Source organism: Wyeomyia smithii, chromosome 3 (genome assembly GCF_029784165.1).
Source record: "Wyeomyia smithii strain HCP4-BCI-WySm-NY-G18 chromosome 3, ASM2978416v1, whole genome shotgun sequence".
NCBI lineage: Eukaryota > Metazoa > Arthropoda > Insecta > Diptera > Culicidae > Wyeomyia > Wyeomyia smithii.
This window is the reverse complement of record NC_073696.1, coordinates 4,154,070-4,176,422: the sequence shown is the minus strand read 5'-3', so window position 1 is coordinate 4,176,422 and position 22,353 is coordinate 4,154,070. Positions and strand designations below refer to the sequence as shown.

Genomic DNA, 22,353 nt, shown 5'->3' with positions numbered 1-22,353 from the left:
GTAGCTTTAGTATTTATGATAAATATTAGTAAATAATGAGTATGTGTGTCCAATCACAAATGGTGACTTCTCAACACTGTTAGAAATTTGTAATTTTTATTATTAGGATTTGTTTGCTTTCGCAATTAGGACTTATCGTTCGTAGGGATTTAAACCTACTTGTCAGAGAAGGGGAAGTAAACTTACAACTAACTTAATTGCTAACTTATTGGCTATAAAGAGAGCTTATCGTAGCAATTGAGGATTGCAACGATTTTTGTCGAAAATTGTTAATAATTTTATTTGACATAGCTTCTAATGGTTCAACACCAGTAAGTCTATGTAATTCGAGTGAACCAAACCAAGGAGGACGCTTAAAAACCATTTTCAGAATTTTATTCTGAATCCTTTGGAGCGTTTTCTTCCTTGTTGAACAGCAACTTGACCAGATCGGTACAGCATAAAGCATTGCTGGTCTAAAAATTTGTTTGTAAATCAAAAGTTTGTTCTTTAAACAAAGTTTAGAATTCCTGTTAATGAGAGGATATAAACATCTCGTATATTTGATGCACTTGACTTGTATACTCTCAATGTGCTCTTTGAAAATAAGTTTTTTATCATAAATTAGTCCCAAGTACTTAACCTTGTCGGACCAACTTAAAATAACCCCATTCATCTTGACAACGTGATTATTGTTTGGCTTGAGGAAAGAAGCCCTAGGCTTATGCGGAAAAATTATCATTTGAGTTTTAGAAGCATTGGGAGAGATTTTCCACTTTTGCAAGTAGGAAGAAAAAATATCTAAACTTTTCTGCAATCGACTGCATATGACACGAAGACTTTTTCCTTTTACGGAAATGCTTGTGTCATCGCAGAACAATGACTTTGTGCATCCTGGAGGCAAATCAGGAAGATCTGAAGTGAATATGTTGTACAGGACTGGACCCAAGACTGAACCTTGAGGTACACCTGCTCTGACAGGAAATCTATCAGATTTTGAATTCTGATAGACAACCTGCAGAGTTCGATCAGTAAGATAATTTTTAAAAATTTTGATTAGGAAAATTGGAAAATTAAAAGTTTGCAATTTCGAAATCAAACCTTTATGCCAAACACTGTCGAACGCTTTTTCTATATCTAAAAGAGCAGCTCCAGTGGAATAACCTTCAGATTTGTTAGCTCGTATCATATTAGTAACTCGGAGCAATTGATGAGTTGTGGAATGCCCATGGCGAAATCCAAACTGTTCATTCGCAAAAATTGAATTTTCGTTGATGTGTGACATCATTCTGTTAAGAATAATTCTCTCAAACAGTTTACTCATTGAAGAAAGCAAACTGATTGGTCGATAACTTGAAACTTCAGCTGGGTTCTTATCCGGTTTAAAATTGGAGTAATTTTGGCATTTTTCCATAATTTGGGAAAATATGCAATTTTGAAGCAGCAATTGAAAATTTTCACTCAAAATTCCATTGTGCTCTCAGGAAGATGTTTGATTAGTATATTAAAGATTCCATCGTCACCAGGTGCTTTCATATTTTTGAATTTTTTAATAATTGACTTAATCTCATCCAAGTTAGTTTCAATTATTTCTGCAGGTAAAAAATTCTGGGAAGAAATTAAATCAAATTGACGTGTGACTTCATTTTCAATAGGACTCACAAAACTCAAATTTGAGTTATGAACACTCTCAAACTGCTGAGTAAGTCTTTGAGCCTTTTGTTCATTGGATACAAGAAAACGTTCACCATCTTTCAAAACTGGAATAGGCTTTGAAGGTTTCTTAAGAATCTTCGACAGCTTCCAAAAGGGTTTTGAATATGGTTTCAATCTTTCAACTTTAGTCTCAAAATTTTGATTTCTCAGAAGAGTAAATCTATGTTTAATCTCTTTCTGTAAATCTTTATAAATAGTTTTAAAAACAGGGTCACGAGAACGTTGATATTGACGTCTGCGGACATTTTTCAAACGAATTAGAAGTTGAAGATTTTCGTCAATTATTGGTGAATCGAATTTCACTTGAGCCTTTGGAACAGAATAATTCCTGGCATCAACAATTGCACATTTCAATGCTTCCAAAGCGGAATCAATATTCACTTCGTTTTGCAAATCAAGCTCATTATTGAAATTTCTCTCAATATAATTTTTGTATCTTTCCCAATTAGCTTTGTTATAATTAAAAACAGAGCTCATAGGGTTTAAAACTGATTCATGTGATAAAGAAAAAGTTATTGGAAGATGGTCAGAATCAAAGTCAACATGTGTGATCAAATCACTACATACCTGACTTTGATCTGTTAGCACCAAATCAATTGTTGAAGGGTTTCTTACAGAAGAAAAGCATGTAGGACTATTCGGAGACAAAATAGAATAGTATCCTGAAGAACAATCATTGAATAAAATTTTGCCATTGGAATTACTTTGAGAATTATTCCATGAACGATGTTTAGCGTTACAATCGCCGATTATGAAAAATTTCGAACGATTTCTGGTGAGTTTTTGTAAATCACCTTTTAATTAATTTTTGAGCTCGCGTGTGCATTGAAATGGTAAATATGCTGCGGCAATGAATAAAATCCCAAGTTCAGTTTGAACTTCAATTCCCAAAGTTTCAATAACTTTCGTCTCAAGATGGGGAAGAGCACGATGTTTGATTCGGCGATGAATAACAATTGCAACTCCACCGCCGGAACCCTGAATCCTATCATATCTATGAACCACGTAATTGGGATCATATTTTAATTTTATGTTAGGTTTCAAAAATGTTTCAGTAATAATTGCAATATGCACATTATTTACTGTTAAAAAATTAAAAAGCCCATTCTCATTGGCCTTCAATGAGCGAGCATTCCAACTTAATATTTTAATTGTTTTATTTAAAACCATTGCTAAATTTTAAATTAGAAACAATTTTAATAGTAAAATTTGTGCCTATTTGAATGGTTTCAAACATTGATTTTGCCTGCAACATGGCGTTCATAAGATCGAACATTGCCTGTTGCGAAAAAGAAAGTTTACCTGCCGTACTAGGCCCTAGGCAGTTGACATTAGAAAAAATATTTTCGGCAGCAATATTAGCTGGAGTAATAAGGTGTACAATTATTTTCTAGCGTGTTTTGCTTACCCATATTAACGGTCATTTTCGAACTACCAACACTAGGCGGTATAATGTTCGAACTACCTGTAACCTGTGCATAAGTTAAACGGGTATGCAAAGGAGTAGGTAAACTATGCGTCACTGGTACGCTTGGAGAATTTTGTTTTGAAGTTTGTTTTGCATTTTGTTTACCTTGCCTTGCCTTAACAATTGCTAAACGGACATTGGCATTGAAAAAAATTCGACATATGGTTGCCGTTACATTTCGCACAGCGGAAATTTTTACTCTCTTTCACAGGACATGTGTCCTATTTGTGAGAAGAGTCTCCACAATTAAGACATTTTTGGTCCATGTTACAGAATTTGGAACCATGGCCATAACGTTGGCAAGTACGGCATTGGGTGATATGCTTTTCACCTCCGCCATACTTCCTATAAATTTCCCACTTTACACGCACATTATACAAAGCATGTGCTTTTTCAAAAAATTTTAAGTTGTTAACCTCATTTCGGTTAAAAGGGAAATTCCAGTTCTCCGACTGTTTTCGCCTCGGGATTTTTGTTTCATTAGAATTACTTGGGTAGGGGCTATGCCAAGTAATTCTGTTAAAGTAAGTTTGATCTCATCAACGGTTTGATCGTTGGTGAGACCTTTCAATACGACCTTGAACGGATTGGCGCTCTTCGTGTCATATGTAAAAAATTAATACATCTTTTCAGTTAAATACTGAACAAGACGATCACGACCCTTTACTTAGTCGGCTAATAAGCGGCATTCACCTCTACGGCCAATTTGATAGGTAACTTTAACGTCAGAAACAAACGTTGAAAGTTCCTTTTTGAATATATTGAATTCAGAAGAAATAGTTACCACAATAGGCGGAGCTTTCTCCTTTTTTAAAGATTTTATATTTTGTATAGTTTCATTATTGGTAACTTCCATTTCACCAGCTTCTTGCTCAGGCAAAATATCAAAAGGATTGTCACTACAGACACTCGATGTGTCAGAAAGAGATGCCTCTCTTTTCCTCCCCGCAGCGATGCGAGGTTTCTTTTTCCGTCCAGCCATTTCAGGTGATACGAAAAAAGTTAAAACAAATGTTAAATTCAAAAGTAGGTAGTCTTGAGAAAGACTGATGGGAAATAACTTTCAGGTAGTCTTTAAAAGACACACTGACAAAACACAAACTTTGAAGCTATAGGCAGTCAAAGACCAGTCCACAAGCAACCGAAAAAACGTCTGATCTGTAGGACAGTTCAAGACGCACTGAAAACTCTTTAATCATTAATGCGAGCTATACTGCCCCTGTTTACATAGTTGACGTAACAACCAACACCATCGTCGCGAGAAAAACGCGTTTTTGTTATTTTAACCCAAATCATTTTATTGAGATACAATTTCAACAAAATAGTCTGTCAATTTTATTAAGATTGATGTTTGAAAGGAGGCCCCATAAGTTATACGAGTCGGCCCGTGGTAACTGATCCAGAAAAACCGCTACGCCAGTTTATGCGAATAAACATGTATTTTTCTCGCAGATTGTTCGCATAGCTTGGCGTAAAAACTTGACTACTTTCTACTCTGCCTCGCAGTTGATTCAGTTTTATCCATCGTGTTTCGGTCATACGTCAGCTATTGTCCATCGGCAGTTTCAATTAGACAAACACGCACAAACACACATACAAACACATGCATAAAGACTTACATTTACGCTAAGGGGAGTAATCGTTACATGGAAAAATGCAAACTTGACAGCACAGAGCCAGGACAAAGTTTTAATTTGGTTCAATTTAGGCTCCCAGACAATTGTAAACCTGCCGGATATGGATTACTTGTGCCTCTGATTGGTGCATTACATATGCATGTACATAAATTTGTATGAAAATTAATATAGGAAAACTTTTGCGCATGTTTCTTTCTAGAGAGCTATCGATCAATCCACTTCCGGTAGTGTCAGGATAGTTTGGGGCCCCAAATAGAACCTTAAAAACGTTCTGGCAAATCAATTAAGTTTACCCACCGTAATATACACACACGATTTAATTTTTTCAGCTGATGCAAATATCCATTAGTAGGGGGAAAGGACACGGTGACTTTACACCTTCCTGAGGCTGAGTGTTTTGTGAAAAATATTAATGTACAATACAATTATTCAATCCCACTTTCCCCTTTACCCCTTTCCCCTTTTTTATGTCGAATTAAACGACTTAACTTAGACAAACAGACAGTAGTTAGACAGTCGAATAAAACGACCTAACATAAACAATTGCACCTTGTATGGAGTGACGCCAGTTTTAGCAACCAATTGGCAGTTACACCAAAACGTTTTTCCAATATTTCTCAAAAGTTTCAGAACAAAATGGTTTTCTTTTTGTTTGTAGTGTATGTATCTTAGGGAAAGGAAGCTGAATCAACGAAAAAGTGCAATTTGGACATTTTGGCTCTTACGTCAACTATGTAAACAGGGGCAGTATAGCTTGCGTTTGGAATGAATTCATCGCTGGTCAATTCATAAATGACCTTCTCTCGTGCTTCATTAAACAAGTTTTTTGTGAGAAGCATAACACAATGTACCAACTGCGCCGCTCAAAATAAAATTAGATTTAGTGTTTACATTTGATACTACTGATAAATTCAAAATTAGTTTAGGTGTAGGAACTTGTTCTAAATTTTCCTGAGAGCGGTCACACGTTCGTGACGGCGGACAGCTTCCACGTAGCAGTGGAAGCAAATAAGAAAGAACACATATAGCTTAGGAAAATGTTTGCTCCGTTAAAAACAGCTAAGTAGCGTACCGAAGTATTTGATATGACTGACAAATCCTTAAAAACGTAATTCACGACAATAATTGAACAATTCTCACCCACGTCTTTACATAAAATACGGATAAAGTACGAAAAGTAGTATTTACTGAAGAATACTTTAACAAACAATGCAGTGACACATCTGAAGCGTTCACTGTCAACAAACAACAGCTGAAAGAAGCTACTGGTGGAAAATTTGTCTTGAAGGAAACACTATCAGCTAGAGCCACACGATGTAGAACGCGTAAAATTCAATCAAACCTCCTATCGAATATCACATGGTACATCCAATTCTAATCCTGAAGACCATAAGTTGTGATAAATATCACATTTTTCATAATCATTATTGGCTGCGGGGTTAAATTGCGAAGATTTTTTCCATGGGACAAACCGACTCGCTATTTTTTTCATCGTTCCTCGGAACGAAGTATTCAAAAATATTTGTTTTATCGAAAGTAGATATAAAAAGGAATTGATTCTATAAATAAACTCAAAATTGATAAAAATGCAATTGGGACGGACTTGCCATGAGCGGCAGTGCAGGTGTCTACCTTTCGCTGGAGGCAGATTGCATCCACCATCAGCGAAGGATAAACGAGAGCATTTAAGTACTTAGTTAATATCATTGGAGTACAACGATCCCAATTGGCTGCCTTGTAGGAATCTGGATGAGGCCAAAAAGCATTTAATTGAAAATCAACGATTATCACAATCAGTTTCCGACTGACAAGGTCAAAATGGCTCCAACGTGCGATGTAAGACATAAGAGATTTGAGGTTGTTGATCTACCCGAGACGAATCCTTGTTGATCCTCGCTCAGGTGTTGTTTGCAGTGTGACAGCAAAGGAGTCATAATAAAAAGGTTTAAGAACTAGAAAATGGCACAAAGATGATGATATTTCGCGGTAGTTGTTTACATCCATTCGGTCTACTTTTTGTGAACGGGAAACATGTAGGTAGGGTTCTCCATGCAGACGGATATATCCCGCTTGAAAGAGACTGGCCAAACACAAGCTGAAGAGGAGTTATCAGATTCTCAATATGTTTATGGTGGTTCTATTTTTGGTGGTCCCATTGACATGTTTATTCAAATTATCATTTCAGGAACAACGCTTTCCGGTGTCATGGAAAATTTCGTGCATGTTTTTAGTTTTTAAGAAAGGTGATAAATGTAACCTCTACATATAATTCGCTACGTTGTTCCGACAACATGTTACTGCATTTGCTAACCATATGATATTCAGTTAATAAATCCTAAGTATTCATTTAGACACGTTCAGTCCGATGAATGAATAATAATAATAGGAATAATAAAAACGCAGACGGATTTCCATCTGGGACCGATTTTGTCGACAATTTCAATAGTAAGGCGACTAGAGATCATTGCTTCGTTAATGTTAAGTCTGCTTAGCTTATTCTAAACTATAAAGGGGAACGTTGCGAGCAGCCTGGGTTACTTCGTCAGCCAGGATCACTTCGTTGCAGATAGTCGTGATGGAAAATAATTCACCTCATTCCCAAATTAAAACTGCTATTCTTTCATTCAAGTAAAGGAGATTCGAATAAAGGGGATATTATTATCCACGCACGAATATCTAATCATCATATGGTTCTGGTGGCGCAACACAGAATACATCACGCCTTCCTAATCACACCTTACTGATAGCGAGTTCTTTCATATGCAATCCAGTTCGTGATAACATGATAATTAAAATTGTGTTTACTCACACTAAACTAAAACAAATCATATCAGTCTCCTGTTCATAATAATACTATATAAAACCACCGTCACCAACATTTTCACTAGCATTCTTCGGTATGAAATTGAACCAAAATCCTCCCACCGCCTTTAAACCCAGCGAAGTCTTATCAATTTCGATAGGCAACTTCATTTTGCTGGAGAACTCCACCTCAAAATTAGCCAAAATGTAGAACAGGAAACACTTGGCCTGCATCAGAGCCAACCGCGAGGCGATACAGTTTCTCGGTCCAGTCCCGAACGGCATAAATGCGTCCTGGTTGAGGCGCGATCGATTCTGGTCGGAAAATCGTTCCGGATCGAATCGCAGTGGTTCAGGGAAATACTTTCCATCTCGATGAATTGCGAATATCGGAATTTGTATCAGCGTTCCTGCTTCGATGACAACTTTGTTTCCATCGTAGTCTTCGACGGTGTATGATTTCACGCAGCGTCTGTTGGTCACCCCTAGGGGAGGCCATTTCCGTAGCGTTTCAGATACCACCATGTCTAGGTATTTCATTTGCTGGATAGCTTCGTACGACAGTTCCTTGTTGTCTAACTCTCTCCAAACGCTGTCAATTTCAGCGCGTAGTTTTTCTTGGATCGAAGGATTTAACGCCATCTCATAAATGGCGAAACTGAGTAAAACGGTCGTAGTTTCAATTCCACCAAAGTAAAAGGTAGCAGTTGCCGCAGCGATGTCCATGTCGGTGTAATTACTTTCCGCGGTTGAGGATTTCATATGTTCTTGGACGGTGGAAAACCCGGCACTACTGTACTTAACATCGGCCTGTTCCGCTTTCAACTCGCTATTCCGCGCTTGCAAAAGCAAGTGGATAAAATCTGGACGAACAACTTTATGTTGTTCTCTTTGCTGAATCGCCTCGGTAGTTGTGTTCAGATAGAAATCAACTGTGTCTTTTGGGTGGAAGCGAATCTTCAGTGCTTTAAAAATTGATACTGGTAGTATAAAACTCAAGAAAAATTTTATGCCTTGAAGTCCTCCAGTTCGAGTCAATCGCTGACCCATTCGATAAAATATGTCACTCGAGTCGTGTACCGAATCCACTTCTATGCCGAACGAGATTGAAGTAGTAACATCACTGCCAAACCTGAAGGAGAAATCTACTAGAGTGTGACCTTAATTTTGAAAAGATCTCAGCTAACTCACTTTTGAAACATCTCCCGGACTTCTTTCTCCAGCTTCCTGCCACCAGCATCTTTCACCAGGCGCTGCGTTGCCTCATTCGCATATTTAGACAATAAAGAACACATATTCCGCATTTTACTGCCGGTGAACGCCGGACTCAATCCCGATCTAGCGGTTTTCCATCGTTGACCTTCCATGAAGAAGAGCGACCGGCCCAAAAACGGATCCACGTCAATCGGTACCACATTTGAGTGGTCCGTAAAGTGATCGAAATCCTTAATCGTTATCAGCTTCACTAATTCTGGATCGTGTAACAGATAGCCCGGTCGACGGAACTGAAACATTCCTGACAACCGATTCTGAGGAAACTTCTCGTACCCAAGTATAGCCGCATCCACCGGATGCTGCTTTCTTCTAATCACCGGCCATAGATTACCGACAAGGGGTAGTGGCTTCACAAAAGGCACTCCGCGTTTTTCGAAGTAATCGAATGTCGCGACACTCCACCGATAGACGAGATAAACTACGAGCGCTAGTAACAACAGTAGCATCATGTTGCTGAATCAAGAATAGAACTAACACCTTGACCATCGAAAGTCAAGTATTTATAGCTAACTGAATTGATATGATGATGAAATTGAAGAGCAACCTTCAGACAACGTCGTTGGTTATCTTATATTTGAGTGTTTCGGTATTCGCTAATCGCACCCCACTGGACCCCTACTAGCGCTTATAAAATTGTTCGAATACCTTCTCACAAAGTTGTTGCTACTTGCCGTGTTATTTTGGGGTGTATTTCTGTGAAATAAAAATCAAACCATCCGACCGAATGAATGACCTTTCATTCATTTGGAAAAGTAACATTTTATCTAAATACTACCGGCACGCGTTTATTTGTTTACCTTTTCCTAATCTTGTCTGGACGGATGCATTCGACAATCGAAATCATTTGCGGGTGATTGGACACGCTCGAACAGGTTCATACTCGCTCATTTTAGCGCAATTATTGTTCGGACAGGTTCCAGCAAGGATTTAATTAGTCTATTTCTGGGTAATTGACAGAGAAACACAGAATGATTCTCAGGCAAAACTACAAGTTCGTAGACACACCAGTCGAAAAGTGATCAATCCGAAAATCGAGAACGAAAAATGCTACAATCTGGAAATGTATTTTTAAAGCGTATAAACTTCCAAAGTAATCAACACAACAGTTAAAATACAAACTCAGTATTAAAGTCATAGACAAAAGTGAAAACGCTTAATCAGCTTCGGATCAGGTGGGCAGGTGAAAGGTGAAATGTTCTGAAAATCTTACCTACAGAAATGGTTAATCCGGCGAATGGCCACAGCATTCCATGGTACAGAAAATAGTAGTACGTATGTGTAGGATTTCGCAAACTTGAAATATTTCATTCGAGCGTTCGGCTCCTTCAATGTGAGATAAGGATGAAGATGACTTTACTTCCATCCCATCGAGTCGACAATGCGCTTAGTTGTGTTTTGACCGCGAATTGCGTTGGTTCAATTTTTGTGGCTCACCATGGATTTTCTAGACTGGACGTTGATCCCGGCTGTTCTGGTAGCGATCGGTTACGGCTTTTACCGCTGGAGTATCGCCACCTTTGATTACTTCGAGCAGCGTCGTGTCTCATACAGGAAACCTTTTCCCCTGTTTGGTAATTTTTGGCCTTTGTTAACCGGAGAAATGCACTCGAATGATGCCATTTCGGTGGGTTACCATCTGTTTCCGGATGCAAGATTTTCCGGTATGTTTGCGTTTCGTCGTCCCGGCTATTTGATCCATGACCCGAAACTAATTAAACAGATCACGATTAAGGATTTCGATCACTTTATTGATCATGCCAACAATTTGACGGTGGATGTTGATCCGTTGGTAGGACGGGCGTTGTTTTTTACTAATGGAAATCATTGGCGGCTTGGAAGATCAGGTTTAAGTCCAGCATTTACCGGAAGTAAGATGAGAAATATGTTTGAACTGATTTCGACTTAGTCGGAAGGTGTTTTGCACAAGCTTGCTGAAGGTTTGAAAGGTGAACGGTTAGAGCGGGAGATAAAAGACTTCATCCAGAGGTAAGTTGTAGCATTTGGAAGAATTTTCATTTCCGCTTGACATTACAGATTTGCTACCGATGTTATTTCATCGATCTCCCTCGGTATCGAGGTGGACTCCATTCACAATTCCAATAATGATTTTTTCACCTATGGTCAACGTTTAATGTCGATGAAGGGAATTCAGGGATTCAAATTATTCGTAATGACGATGCTTCCGGCGAAAGTTTTCACGACACTGGGCACACGGTAACCACAAAAATCGCACAGCGTGAACAGAAGAACATTATTATTATGAACTTAAATCAGAACTAGCCGATGAAGAGACGAGTAATATCTGATTTTCAACAGTGAAAGAGTATTCCCAAGCACTCCCGGAGGACAAACAATCTCGATGGACTGACATGGATATTGCCTCTGCGGCTGGATCTTTCTTCGTCGGGGGAGTAGATACCACCACCAATACACTCTGTTTAGCCCTTTATGAGATGGCTCTCAACACACATGTTCAGGAGAAACTTCGATCTGAGATTGACAGCGTGCGTGAAAACATTGGAAATCGGAACCTTTCTTACGACGTGTTGCAGCAAATGAAATATTTGGACATGGTGATGAGTGAGACGCTCCGTCGATGGCCACCAGTTGGAGTGACCAACCGAAAATGCACCAAACCATACCAGATGGAGAACAGTGACGGAACAAGCATCATAGTCGAAAAAGATCAATTGATTGAAATTTCGATTCAGGCCATACATTGCGACGAGCGCCACTATCCGGATCCGTTGCGCTTCGATCCGGAGCGGTTCTCCGACAAAAATCGGGCGAAAATCAACCAGAACGCTTATTTAACCTTCGGAAGTGGGCCGAGAAATTGCATCGGATCCAGGTTGGCCCTGATGCAGGCCAAGTGTTTCCTGTTTTATGTTCTGGCTTACTTTACCGTGGAAATGTCCCAACGGACCACGGTTCCGATTCAGCTCGATAAGCGATCCTTTGGCGTTGATGCGGTGGGCGGTTTTTGGTTCCATTTGGTGCCACGAGTGGAAAAACTGTAACTGGAGGTCATCGATTAGCCTAAGTAGGAGTAGAGCTTTTTAGTAGTCAGAAGCAGTTATCGAATGTTTCGAGTTCACTACAAACTGATTAATAAAAAGATATTATTTCGCATTTCTGTTTCGAATGCTATTGACATTTTTGGAATATAACTCAGATACTTATATAGGGTACCAGTGGCTTTTGTTTCTGCCTACAAAACTTGTTTGTTGAAAATTCCCAAGCCTTTCAATATTTTCTTCAATACTATAATACAGAAATCAAAACTTCGAATGATTACAACATCTTAACGTTTTCTTCACTTATGAGACTTACTAACAGGTCTCCTAATTGGACAGCAATCATAATGAAGTTGAAATTTTGAATGAGTTCTCTTTTCGATAAGACGAAACTTTTGAACCCTATTTATAAGCGAAATTATTAGGTCAATTTTTTCCCATATATTTCTATTGGTGCCAAGCTCAAAATTTTTCAAAGTCCCAGAAAGTTGATTTTTTTAAAAGTGTTTTTTTCGAGGAAACCCCAGATCAACGTTTTATGCATTTCTTAGACGTTTGCATATAACGCGGAATGATTCTTGTCTTCTATCACACGATATTCCCGAGTTGTGTCGTTGCATGGAACTGGTGGTTTTATCTATGTTACGTATTACTAAATTGCCGTGAAACGCATATCAGTCTCATCTGGGAAATCATCGAACGGAGAAAACTGCGATAACAGATCTTGAATGTTTAATTCAATAAAATACGATCCGCTTGTGATATTAATGTTTTTTCTTCTCAGATTTTCGTTACTTTCGTTTCATAAAAAGTTAGTTTATAACAATTACAATGAAATAAGTTATAGTGGGACTGATATGCGATTATTTTGCATTACAGCGAGTAAATTAATCGCCTTACAATCCCAGTCTTTATGACCACTGAGAATGAATCAGTTTGTTGCTGTTTATAGTTATCAAACTTGTTAATTTTGCTGGAAGAGAATCATTCAGAAATTGTGAAAATATTGTCTCGTGCAAAATATCATCGTCAGATCTGATCCGTGCTTGTTACGCATATGAAGATAGCTTTGTTGAAGATTGTCTCAGTTTGGATCTGGCTCTTTTTGATGACTTTTTATTTATTTTTTCGTGTAGTTTTACTCAACATTAACAAGGAAGAATACAATGTTGTGGAAAAAAGCATTTGAACTTTGAATATAAGCGTTATTTTTTATAATACTCATTGTGGGACAAAATGACCTGATATTTTTTGAAAATTTTTGAGAACAAACTATGTTATTTTTCACATTTATTTTGTAGAGCATTGCCGATTCTAACCTCTGATGGTCATAACTCAAAATCGACAAAAATTCAGATGGGGGCGTCTTGAGCTGCCCGACAGATCAGACGTGTTTTCGGTTGCTTGTGGACTGGTCTTTGACTGCCTATAGCTTCAAAGTTTGTGTTTTGTCAGTGTGTCTTTTAAAGATTACCTGGAAGTTAACTTACATCATCATTCTCAAGACTACCTATTTCTTTCTTTCTCAATACTTGCAATTTGATATTATTTTTGAACTTTTTTCGTATCACCTGAAATGGCAGGACGAAAAAAGAAACCACGCATCGCTACGGGGAGGAAAAGAGAGGCATCTCTTTCTGAAACTAGCTTATGCAGTGAAAATTTATATGATATTCTGCCTGAGCAAGAAGCCGGCGAAATTGAAATGTTCGAAAGTAAAACTATTCAAAGTGAAATTTCTGTAAAAAAGGAGAAAGTTCCACCTGTTGTTAATATTTTTAAAAGAGAACTTTCTTCTTATCAAATTGGCCGAAGAGGCGAATGCCGTTTACTGGCCCAAACATTGAAGATTGGAATCGTCTTATTCAGTATTTAACTGAAAAGATGTATAAATTTTTTACATATGATACGAAGAGCGCCAAGCCGTTCAAGGTCGTATTGAAAGGTCTTACCAACGATCAAACCGTTGATGAGATCAAAATTACTTTGACAGAATTACTTGGTATAGCCCCTACCCAAGTAACTCTGATGAAACAAAAATCACGAGGCGGAAACAGTCAGCGAACTGGAATTTCCCTTGTAAATTATTTAATTCATTTTAACCGCAGTGAGGTCAATAACTAAAAATTTTTTGAAAAAGCACATGCTTTATATAACGTGCGTGTAAAATGGGAATTATATCGAAAGTTTGGCGGAGGTGAAAAGCATATCACCCAATGCCGTGTTTGCCAACGTTATGGCCATGGTTCAAAGTTTTGTAACATGGACCAAAAAAGCCTCATTTGTTGAGACTCTTCTCACAAAAAGGACCCATGTCCTGTGAAAGAGAGTAAAAATTTTCGCTGTGCGAATTGTAACGGCAACCATATGTCGAATTTTTATCAATGCCCAGCCCGTTTAGCAATTGTTAAGGCAAGGCAAGGTAAACAAAATGCAAAACAAACTTCTAAACAAAATTCTCCAAGCGTACCAGTGACGCATAGTTTACCTACTCCTTTGCATACCCGTTTAACTTATGCACAGGTTACAGGTAGTTCGAACATTATACCGCCTAGTGTTGGTAGTTCGAAAATGACCGTTAATATGGGTAAGCAAAACACGCTAGAAAATAATTGTACACCTATTACTCCAGCTAATATTGCTGCCGAAAATATTTTTTCTAATGTCAACTGCCTGGGGCCTATTACGGCAGGTAAACTTTCTTTTTTGCAACAGGCAATGTTCGATCTTATGAACGCCATGTTGCAGGCAAAATCAATGTTTGAAGCCATTCAAATAGGCACAAATTTTACTATTAAAATTGTTTCTAATTTAAAATTTAGCAATGATTTTAAATAAAACAATTAAAATATTAAGTTGGAATGCTCGCTCATTGAAGGCCAATGAGAATGGGCTTTTTATTTTTTTAACAGTAAATAATGTGCATATTGCAATTATTACTGAAACATTTTTGAAACCTAACATAAAATTAAAATATGATCCCAATTACGTGGTTCATAGATATGATAGGATTCAGGGTTCCGGTGGTGGAGTTGCAATTGTTATTCATCGCCGAATCAAACATCGTGCTCTTCCCCATCTTGAGACGAAAGTTATTGAAACTTTGGGAATTGAAGTTCAAACTGAACTTGGGATTTTATTTATTGCCGCAGCATATTTACCATTTCAATGCACACGCGAGCACAAAAATTATTTTAAAGGTGATTTACAAAAACTCACCAGAAATCGTTCGAATTTTTTTATAATCGGCGATTTTAACGCTAAACATCGTTCATGGAATAATTCTCAAAGTAATTCCAATGGCAAAATTTTATTCAATGATTGTTCTTAAGGATACTATTCTATTTTGTCTCCGAATAGTCCTACATGCTTTTCTTCTGTAAGAAACCCTTCAACAATTGATTTGGTGCTTACAGATCAAAGTCAGGTATGTAGTGATTTGATCACACATGCTGACTTTGATTCTTACCATCTTCCAATAACTTTTTCTTTATCACATGAATCAGTTTTAAACCCTATGAGCTCTGTTTTTAATTATAACAAAGCTAATTGGGAAAGATACAAAAATTATATTGAGAGAAATTTCAATAATGAGCTTGATTTGCAAAACGAAGTGAATATTGATTCCGCTTTGGAAGCATTAAAATGTGCAATTGTTGATGCCAGGAACTATTCTGTTCCAAAGGCTCAAGTGAAATTTGATTCACCAATAATTGACGAAAATCTTCAACTTCTAATTCGTTTGAAAAATGTCCGCAGACGTCAATATCAACGTTCTCGTGACCCTGTTTTTAAAACTATTTATAAAGATTTACAGAAAGAGATTAAACATAGATTTACTCTTCTGAGAAATCAAAATTTTGAGACTAAAGTTGAAAAATTGAAACCATATTCAAAACCTTTTTGGAAGCTGTCGAAGATTCTTAAGAAACCTTCAAAGCCTCTTCCAGTTTTAAAAGATGGTGAACGTTTTCTTGTATCCAATGAACAAAAGGCTCAAAGACTTGCTCAGCAGTTTGAGAGTGTTCATAACTCAAATTTGAATTTTGTGAGTCCAATTGTTCATTTTCAATTCACACGTCAATTTGATTTAATTTCTTCCCAGAATTTTTTACCTGCAGAAATAATTGAAACTAACTTGAATGAGATTAAATCAATTATTAAAAATTTCAAAAATATGAAAGCACCTGGTGACGATGGAATCTTTAATATACTAATCAAACATCTCCCTGAGAGCACAATGGAATTTTTAGTGAAAATTTTCTATTGCTGCTTCAAAATTGCATATTTTCCCAAATTATGGAAAAATGCAAAAATTACTCCCATTTTAAAACCGGATAAGAACCCAGCTGAAGTTTCAAGTTATCGACCAATCAGTTTGCTTTCTTCAATAAGTAAACTGTTTGAGAGAATTATTCTTAACAGAATGATGTCACACATCAACGAAAATTCAATTTTTGCAAATGAACAGTTTGGATTTCGCCATGGGCATTCCACAACTCATCAATTGCTCAGAGTTACTAATATGATACGAGCTAACAAATCTGAAGGTTATTCCACTGGAGCTGCTCTTTTAGACATAGAAAAAGCATTCGACAGTGTTTGGCATAAAGGTTTGATTGCGAAATTGCAAACTTTTAATTTTCCAATTTTCCTAATCAAAATTTTAAAAAAATATCTTACTGATCGAACTCTGCAGGTTGTCTATCAGAATTCAAAATCTGATAGATTTCCTGTCAGAGCAGGTGTACCTCAAGGTTCAGTCTTGGGTCCAGTCCTGTACAACATATTCACTTCAGATCTTCCTGATTTGCCTCCAGGATGCACAAAGTCATTGTTCTGCGATGACACAAGCATTTCCGTAAAAGGAAAAAGTCTTCGTGTCATATGCAGTCGATTGCAGAAAAGTTTAGATATTTTTTCTTCCTACTTGCAAAAGTGGAAAATCTCTCCCAATGCTTCTAAAACTCAAATGATAATTTTTCCGCATAAGCCTAGGACTTCCTTCCTCAAGCCAAACAATAATCACGTTGTCAAGATGAATGGGGTTATTTTAAGTTGGTCCGACAAGGTTAAGTACTTGGGACTAATTTATGATAAAAAACTTATTTTCAAAGAGCACATTGAGAGTATACAAGCCAAGTGCATCAAATATACGAGATGTTTATATCCTCTCATTAACAGGAATTCTAAACTTTGTTTGAAGAACAAACTTTTGATTTACAAACAAATTTTTAGACCAGCAATGCTTTATGCTGTACCGATCTGGTCAAGTTGCTGTTCAACAAGGAAGAAAACGATCCAAAGGATTCAGAATAAAATTCTGAAAATGATTTTGAAGCGTCCTCCTTGGTTTGGTACACTTGAATTACATAGACTTACTGGTGTTGAACCATTAGAAGCTATGTCAAATAAAATTATTAACAATTTTCGACAATAAGTTAGCAATTAAGTTAGTTGTAAGTTTACTTCCCTTTTTCTGACAAGTAGGTTTACATCCCTACGAATGATAAGTCCTAATTGCGAAAGCAAACAAATCCTAAGAATTAAAATTACAAATTTCTAACAGTGTTGAGAAGTCACCATTTGTGATTGGACACACATACTCACTATTTACTAATATTTATCATAAATACTTAAGCTACTAACAAATCCCCCCATAAAAAAAATCAGATGGGACTAATATGCGTTTCACGGCAGTAAATTGCTTGGAATAAATGTAAATCATTCTACCACCTACGTCACGCCGCGCCGTAAGTTGCCTGTTGCGTTAGTCGTCTTCGTATGAATTCAAAACAATTACACAACTAGCAGTTTTGTTAATCGTCACATCGCTATTCCATTCGATTGTCTGGTCGTGGCAAAGATCTCGTGCTGGGTTTCAATTCGTTCATCGTCGAATTTGTCGTCTTTTGCGTAGTGGAAATTATGCGCGTTAGTGCTGGAGTACCTGTCGGCAGTGTTGTTAAACTCGCTCGCATTAAGCATGCGATACTCCAAGTGGCGTTCTCGCTGCAACCGAAATCTCACACTAGAGGTACTCCTGTCGAACTGTTTCTCGTTCTCTATTCCTTTTTTCATTTCACACTACCGAGCGTTGATGCTTGCGAGTTTTCTCGTAAGCCGACTTGTCATGGACACTCACTCTCGCTCGGTGCACGAAGCAAAACTGCTTGACATTTTTCCAGCAATTGACATATCGCATGCGCGAGTCGATGAAGAAGGCATTTTTGTTTTCGGGCACAATTTTCGAGCAATCCTAGTCAAGTACTCTTATTCGAATACTCGCGTACTCGGCATGAGTAAAAAGACAAAAGAGAATTCGCGAGCAGTTGGATGCTGACTGCTGCTCTGGCAAGTGCGTGAATAATAAAAAGTTTCTCGAAAATGTGTATACGAACGACTGGAGATGCACAGTGGTCGAAACCTCGATTTTTCATGTCAATATTTTTTATGTTTTCTTTTTTTCCGAAGATTCTTAAACTGTAAATCACCTTTTCCCAAAGTTTTATGACAATCGGTTGAGATATTGATTTTTTATCGCACTTTGAATGTTACTATATCGGGCAATTTCGATGATTTTTATGTTAGAAATCACAATTTTTAGTTTAACTTCAAACACCTATCACTCCTTCAGTTATGATTCAGTTTTATTCAACAAGTTTCATTTTGAAGGGAAATTTATGTACTTTTTGGTTGATTTTCAAGACTTGCCAAAAATACAACCAATTTCTCAATCGAGGCAAAACATATTGCAGGGAAGCCAAAAAAACATGTATTTCTAATTTCATTTCTACCGTACAATCTTGTGAAACAGTTCAGAACGATCGGATAGCAAACAATCAATGGGAAATTTATTGTACTTTTCAGATTTTTGGGTCCCGTTCTGCACTTCGTTGCTCATAGGGAGATATTTTGAAAATAAAACTATGGAGACGAATTGTGATCAGTTGTAAAATATTCAGTTTGGCGTCGTACACAAATTACGTAACGCATGAAGGGGGGGAGGGGGGTTTAGTCAGCGTAACTTATTGTAACATAGGGGGGAGAGGGGGTTGTTGAGACAGTTACGTAACTGAAAAATTTGCTCAAAATTAAAAATTTGGAGGGGGGTCAGGTTGTTTATCGTTACGCAATTTTAAGGGGGGGGGGGTATATTTAAACAAAATGATTAACTGAGAAGTATACATGAAGTTATTTTCAGTAGTCTCAAGCATTTTTATATAAATTTGTAAATCGCTTTCAGTACTGCAAGATGTATAAAGAGAGGATAAATTTAATTGATGAGAAAAAAATACATCATCTTTTATATTTCAAATGACGTTGAAATAAACTACCGTACGATCTCATAATTTTCCTTAAAAGCCCTCTAAGATGTCGCAGAAAGATTTAGGATTGGTAAAATGGCCTAAAAGCCAAAAAAAAAATCAAAATAAAATAAATTGAATTATGACGACTTTTGCACCACCCTAAATTATAAAGGAGTACCCTAACAACCAAACAAAATACAACAAGGTATACAGCCCTAGGGGTTGTTTGAAATGCTGACGTAGGACAAATATAAACATTGATTTTAATTCTTGTTTAACATATTTAACTGCGCCTGTTATACACCGTGTATTTAACACAGGTATAAGAGATCCACTTGCTATCGTGTTAAGAACAAGAATGAAGTTGAATTTCGGGGTGGCGACTCAATTTCCAAAAGTCAATTCCCTGATATTCCCTGATTTTCCCTGATGTTTCCAATTTTTTCCCTGACTGTTCAAATTCATTTTTAACTGATTTAAGTTACGACTATCATAGGTTTTTCCACCTAAATCTCAAAAGTCAAAACCAAAAAGGATCAGCCTCAAACTGGTTCCTGCTGAAATTCCCACCAGTAATTGAAACAGTTTAGCTTCGCTTTTCCTAACTTGAATCTTGAATAATTTTTTTTTTTGAGAAACACATCCAGTATGATAAAATTTAAAATGAAAATTACACTGGTCGACAAAAGTGAAAAAAAGTTGTCCTAAAGCTCAAATAAGTACCCTAGAAATATTAAAGCTTCTTAACCTGTTCATTTTGGTGCCCCTGGTAAATGCAGAAGTGCGTCAAAACACCGCAGAGTAATTGTACGGCGAAGCGTCGTTTTTCCGTTTACTTACGGGAAAATTTTATTAAAGTCTCTGAAGACTTGAGGCATTTCCGAAAACTCTAGGGGCACCAAAAATCACAGGAATAGTGTTATCAATTCACTGTTTTGAGACACACCTGCTTTGACAAGAAAATCAATCAGATCTGGAATTCTGGTTGGATCAGTTAAATAATTGTTTTCAATTCTTGACTGTAAAAAGTAAAAAATTAGAAATTAACAATTTCGCAATCAAACCTTAATGCTTAACACTGTGGAATGCTTTTTTATGTATAGAAGAGCAGCTTCACTTGAATAACCTTCAGATTTATTAGCTGGTATCATCATAAAATGATTGCTTGACAACTTTAAACTTGGTTTAAAGTTGGTTTCTTATCCGGCTTTAAAAGTTGAGTATTTTCAGCGTTTTTCAATAATTTGGCAAAATATTCATTTTGAGACAATTCCTGAGAATTTCTCAAGAACTTTATTAAAAATGTTTAAAATCCCATCGTGACAAAAATTTTAATGATAGATTTAATCTCATTTAAGTTAGTTTCAATTAATTCTGCTGGTAAAAATTCCGGGGAAGAAATTTGATAATATGAACTCACTACTCACTCAGTATATTTCGAGTTATGAACACACTCAAACTACTGAGCAAGTCTTTGAGTTTTCTGTTAATTGGTTGCAAGGAAGTAATCACCATTTTTAATTACTGGAATATGACAATGGCGATAGTGAAGCTTGCTCAGGCGATGTTAGAAGGTGCGTTGATAGTTTGGAAGCAATTGCAAGAAACCGAAGAAAAAAATCTCGTCTAACCACTGGTTTTATAAAAAAAGAGTAGTGATTAGCATAGAATTCGCGCACTACTTGATGACATGTTAGTACCTATTTGGATACTTTTCAAAAAATTTAATCACTATTTCTTGACATCTTGGTCACTAACGTCACTACAGTTGCATTGTCTAACCGTTATGAGCCCTGTACAAGGTACCATCAGTGCTACAATGCTCTAATCTATTCTCGCGGCAATTTAACTAAAATTTAAACTTTTATTGCAGTTTAACAAATATATTTGAAATTTTTAACGATGGACAACAACAGAGTTCAGAGTTCATGCAAATTGTGCATGTTGCTGAGTAAGAAGAGTTTGAAGGTCCTGTCACTCCGCGGTGATGGGGTTAAATAAAGCCTTTGCTAAAACGGATGCGTTATTCTAGAAAATTACTTTCCTGGAAAAGTCTTCTACCTGGAACAAATTATCATTGACTGTTGTTGTAGGGTTGCTGGAGACCGTCCACAGCAAATGCATTGAAATAAATCCAATTCAGAACTAACTCCGTAAAAAATCCCAAGCCATTAAAATTTTCCCTGATGACTTTTTAAATTCCCTGATATTCTCTGATTTCCCTGATCGAAAAATTAAATCCCTGATATTCCCTGATTCTCCCGGTTTTTCCCGGTAGTCGCAGTCTTTTGTATCGAGTTGAGCGAAGATTGTTGCGTTGAAGGCGTGGCCACGCAGTCTCGAGAAAGAATAACGAGACAAAACACCTTCGATACTAGAAGAAAGTTCACGCTTTCCCGATGCGAAAATTACTCTGGTTCTTAGATTAACTAATTTGCGTCATTGGTAACGGGTGTTAAATAAAAAATGAGAATTTTTTCAATACCTTTCAGTAACTCAAATACAGAGCGTAAAATTTTCTTTCTCCAAGAAAATTGCTCTTTGGGCTCCCTAGAAACAGTAGGCGTGTTTGGTTTTGCTAGTTTGAATTTAGTCAAAGCAAAGGTGGTGTCGAAACAGCACGTGCTCCGCGAACGCATTGTACGGTTCTACGAAACGCATTTCCAGCAAGGAAAAAAGTTCACGGTGACACATTTTAAGAAAGAAAATGTACCTGTCAGTACGGTATATCGTATCCTGGGTTCCCTGAACGTAGAGCGGAAGGTCGGAAGTGGTCGTCCGGTGACGATAATGACGAAGCAGAGGAAGACATCGTTAAAGAAGCTGTTTGACAACAAGGACGCAACCAGCCTGCGTGACGCCGGTCGGAAATATGGCTGCTCCCACGTATTGATCCACCGGACCTTCAAGATGGAAGGAATCGTCTGCAGGAAGAAGACGAGGTCGCCGGAGTACACGGAGGAGCAGATTGAGACGGTTAAAACACAGTGTCGGTGGATGACCAAAAAATACCGCGGGACGTCTTTCGTTCTGGACGACGAAGGCTATTTTCCCCTGTCCAAAACGCATATTCCAGGAAATGATAATTACTACTCCAGCGACAAGTCATACACACCGCCTGAAGTGAAATACAAGTTCAAGCACAAGTT

The 22,353-nt window shown here is 37.3% G+C and overlaps 2 protein-coding genes across 2 annotated transcripts in view; both read right to left on the bottom strand.

The window, feature by feature from the left end:
* Positions 1 to 22,353, bottom strand: part of LOC129726770 (alpha-tocopherol transfer protein-like) — an 80,734-nt gene that overhangs the window by 23,234 nt on the left and 35,147 nt on the right. The window lies entirely within an intron of this gene.
* Positions 7,644 to 9,327, bottom strand: LOC129726767 (probable cytochrome P450 9f2). Its single transcript, XM_055683843.1, has 2 exons — positions 8,794 to 9,327; positions 7,644 to 8,734 (listed from the first exon to the last, which is right to left on the bottom strand). Exons 1-2 carry the CDS (start codon positions 9,324 to 9,326, stop codon positions 7,654 to 7,656), a joined length of 1,614 nt encoding a protein of 537 aa, XP_055539818.1. The 5' UTR covers position 9,327; the 3' UTR covers positions 7,644 to 7,653.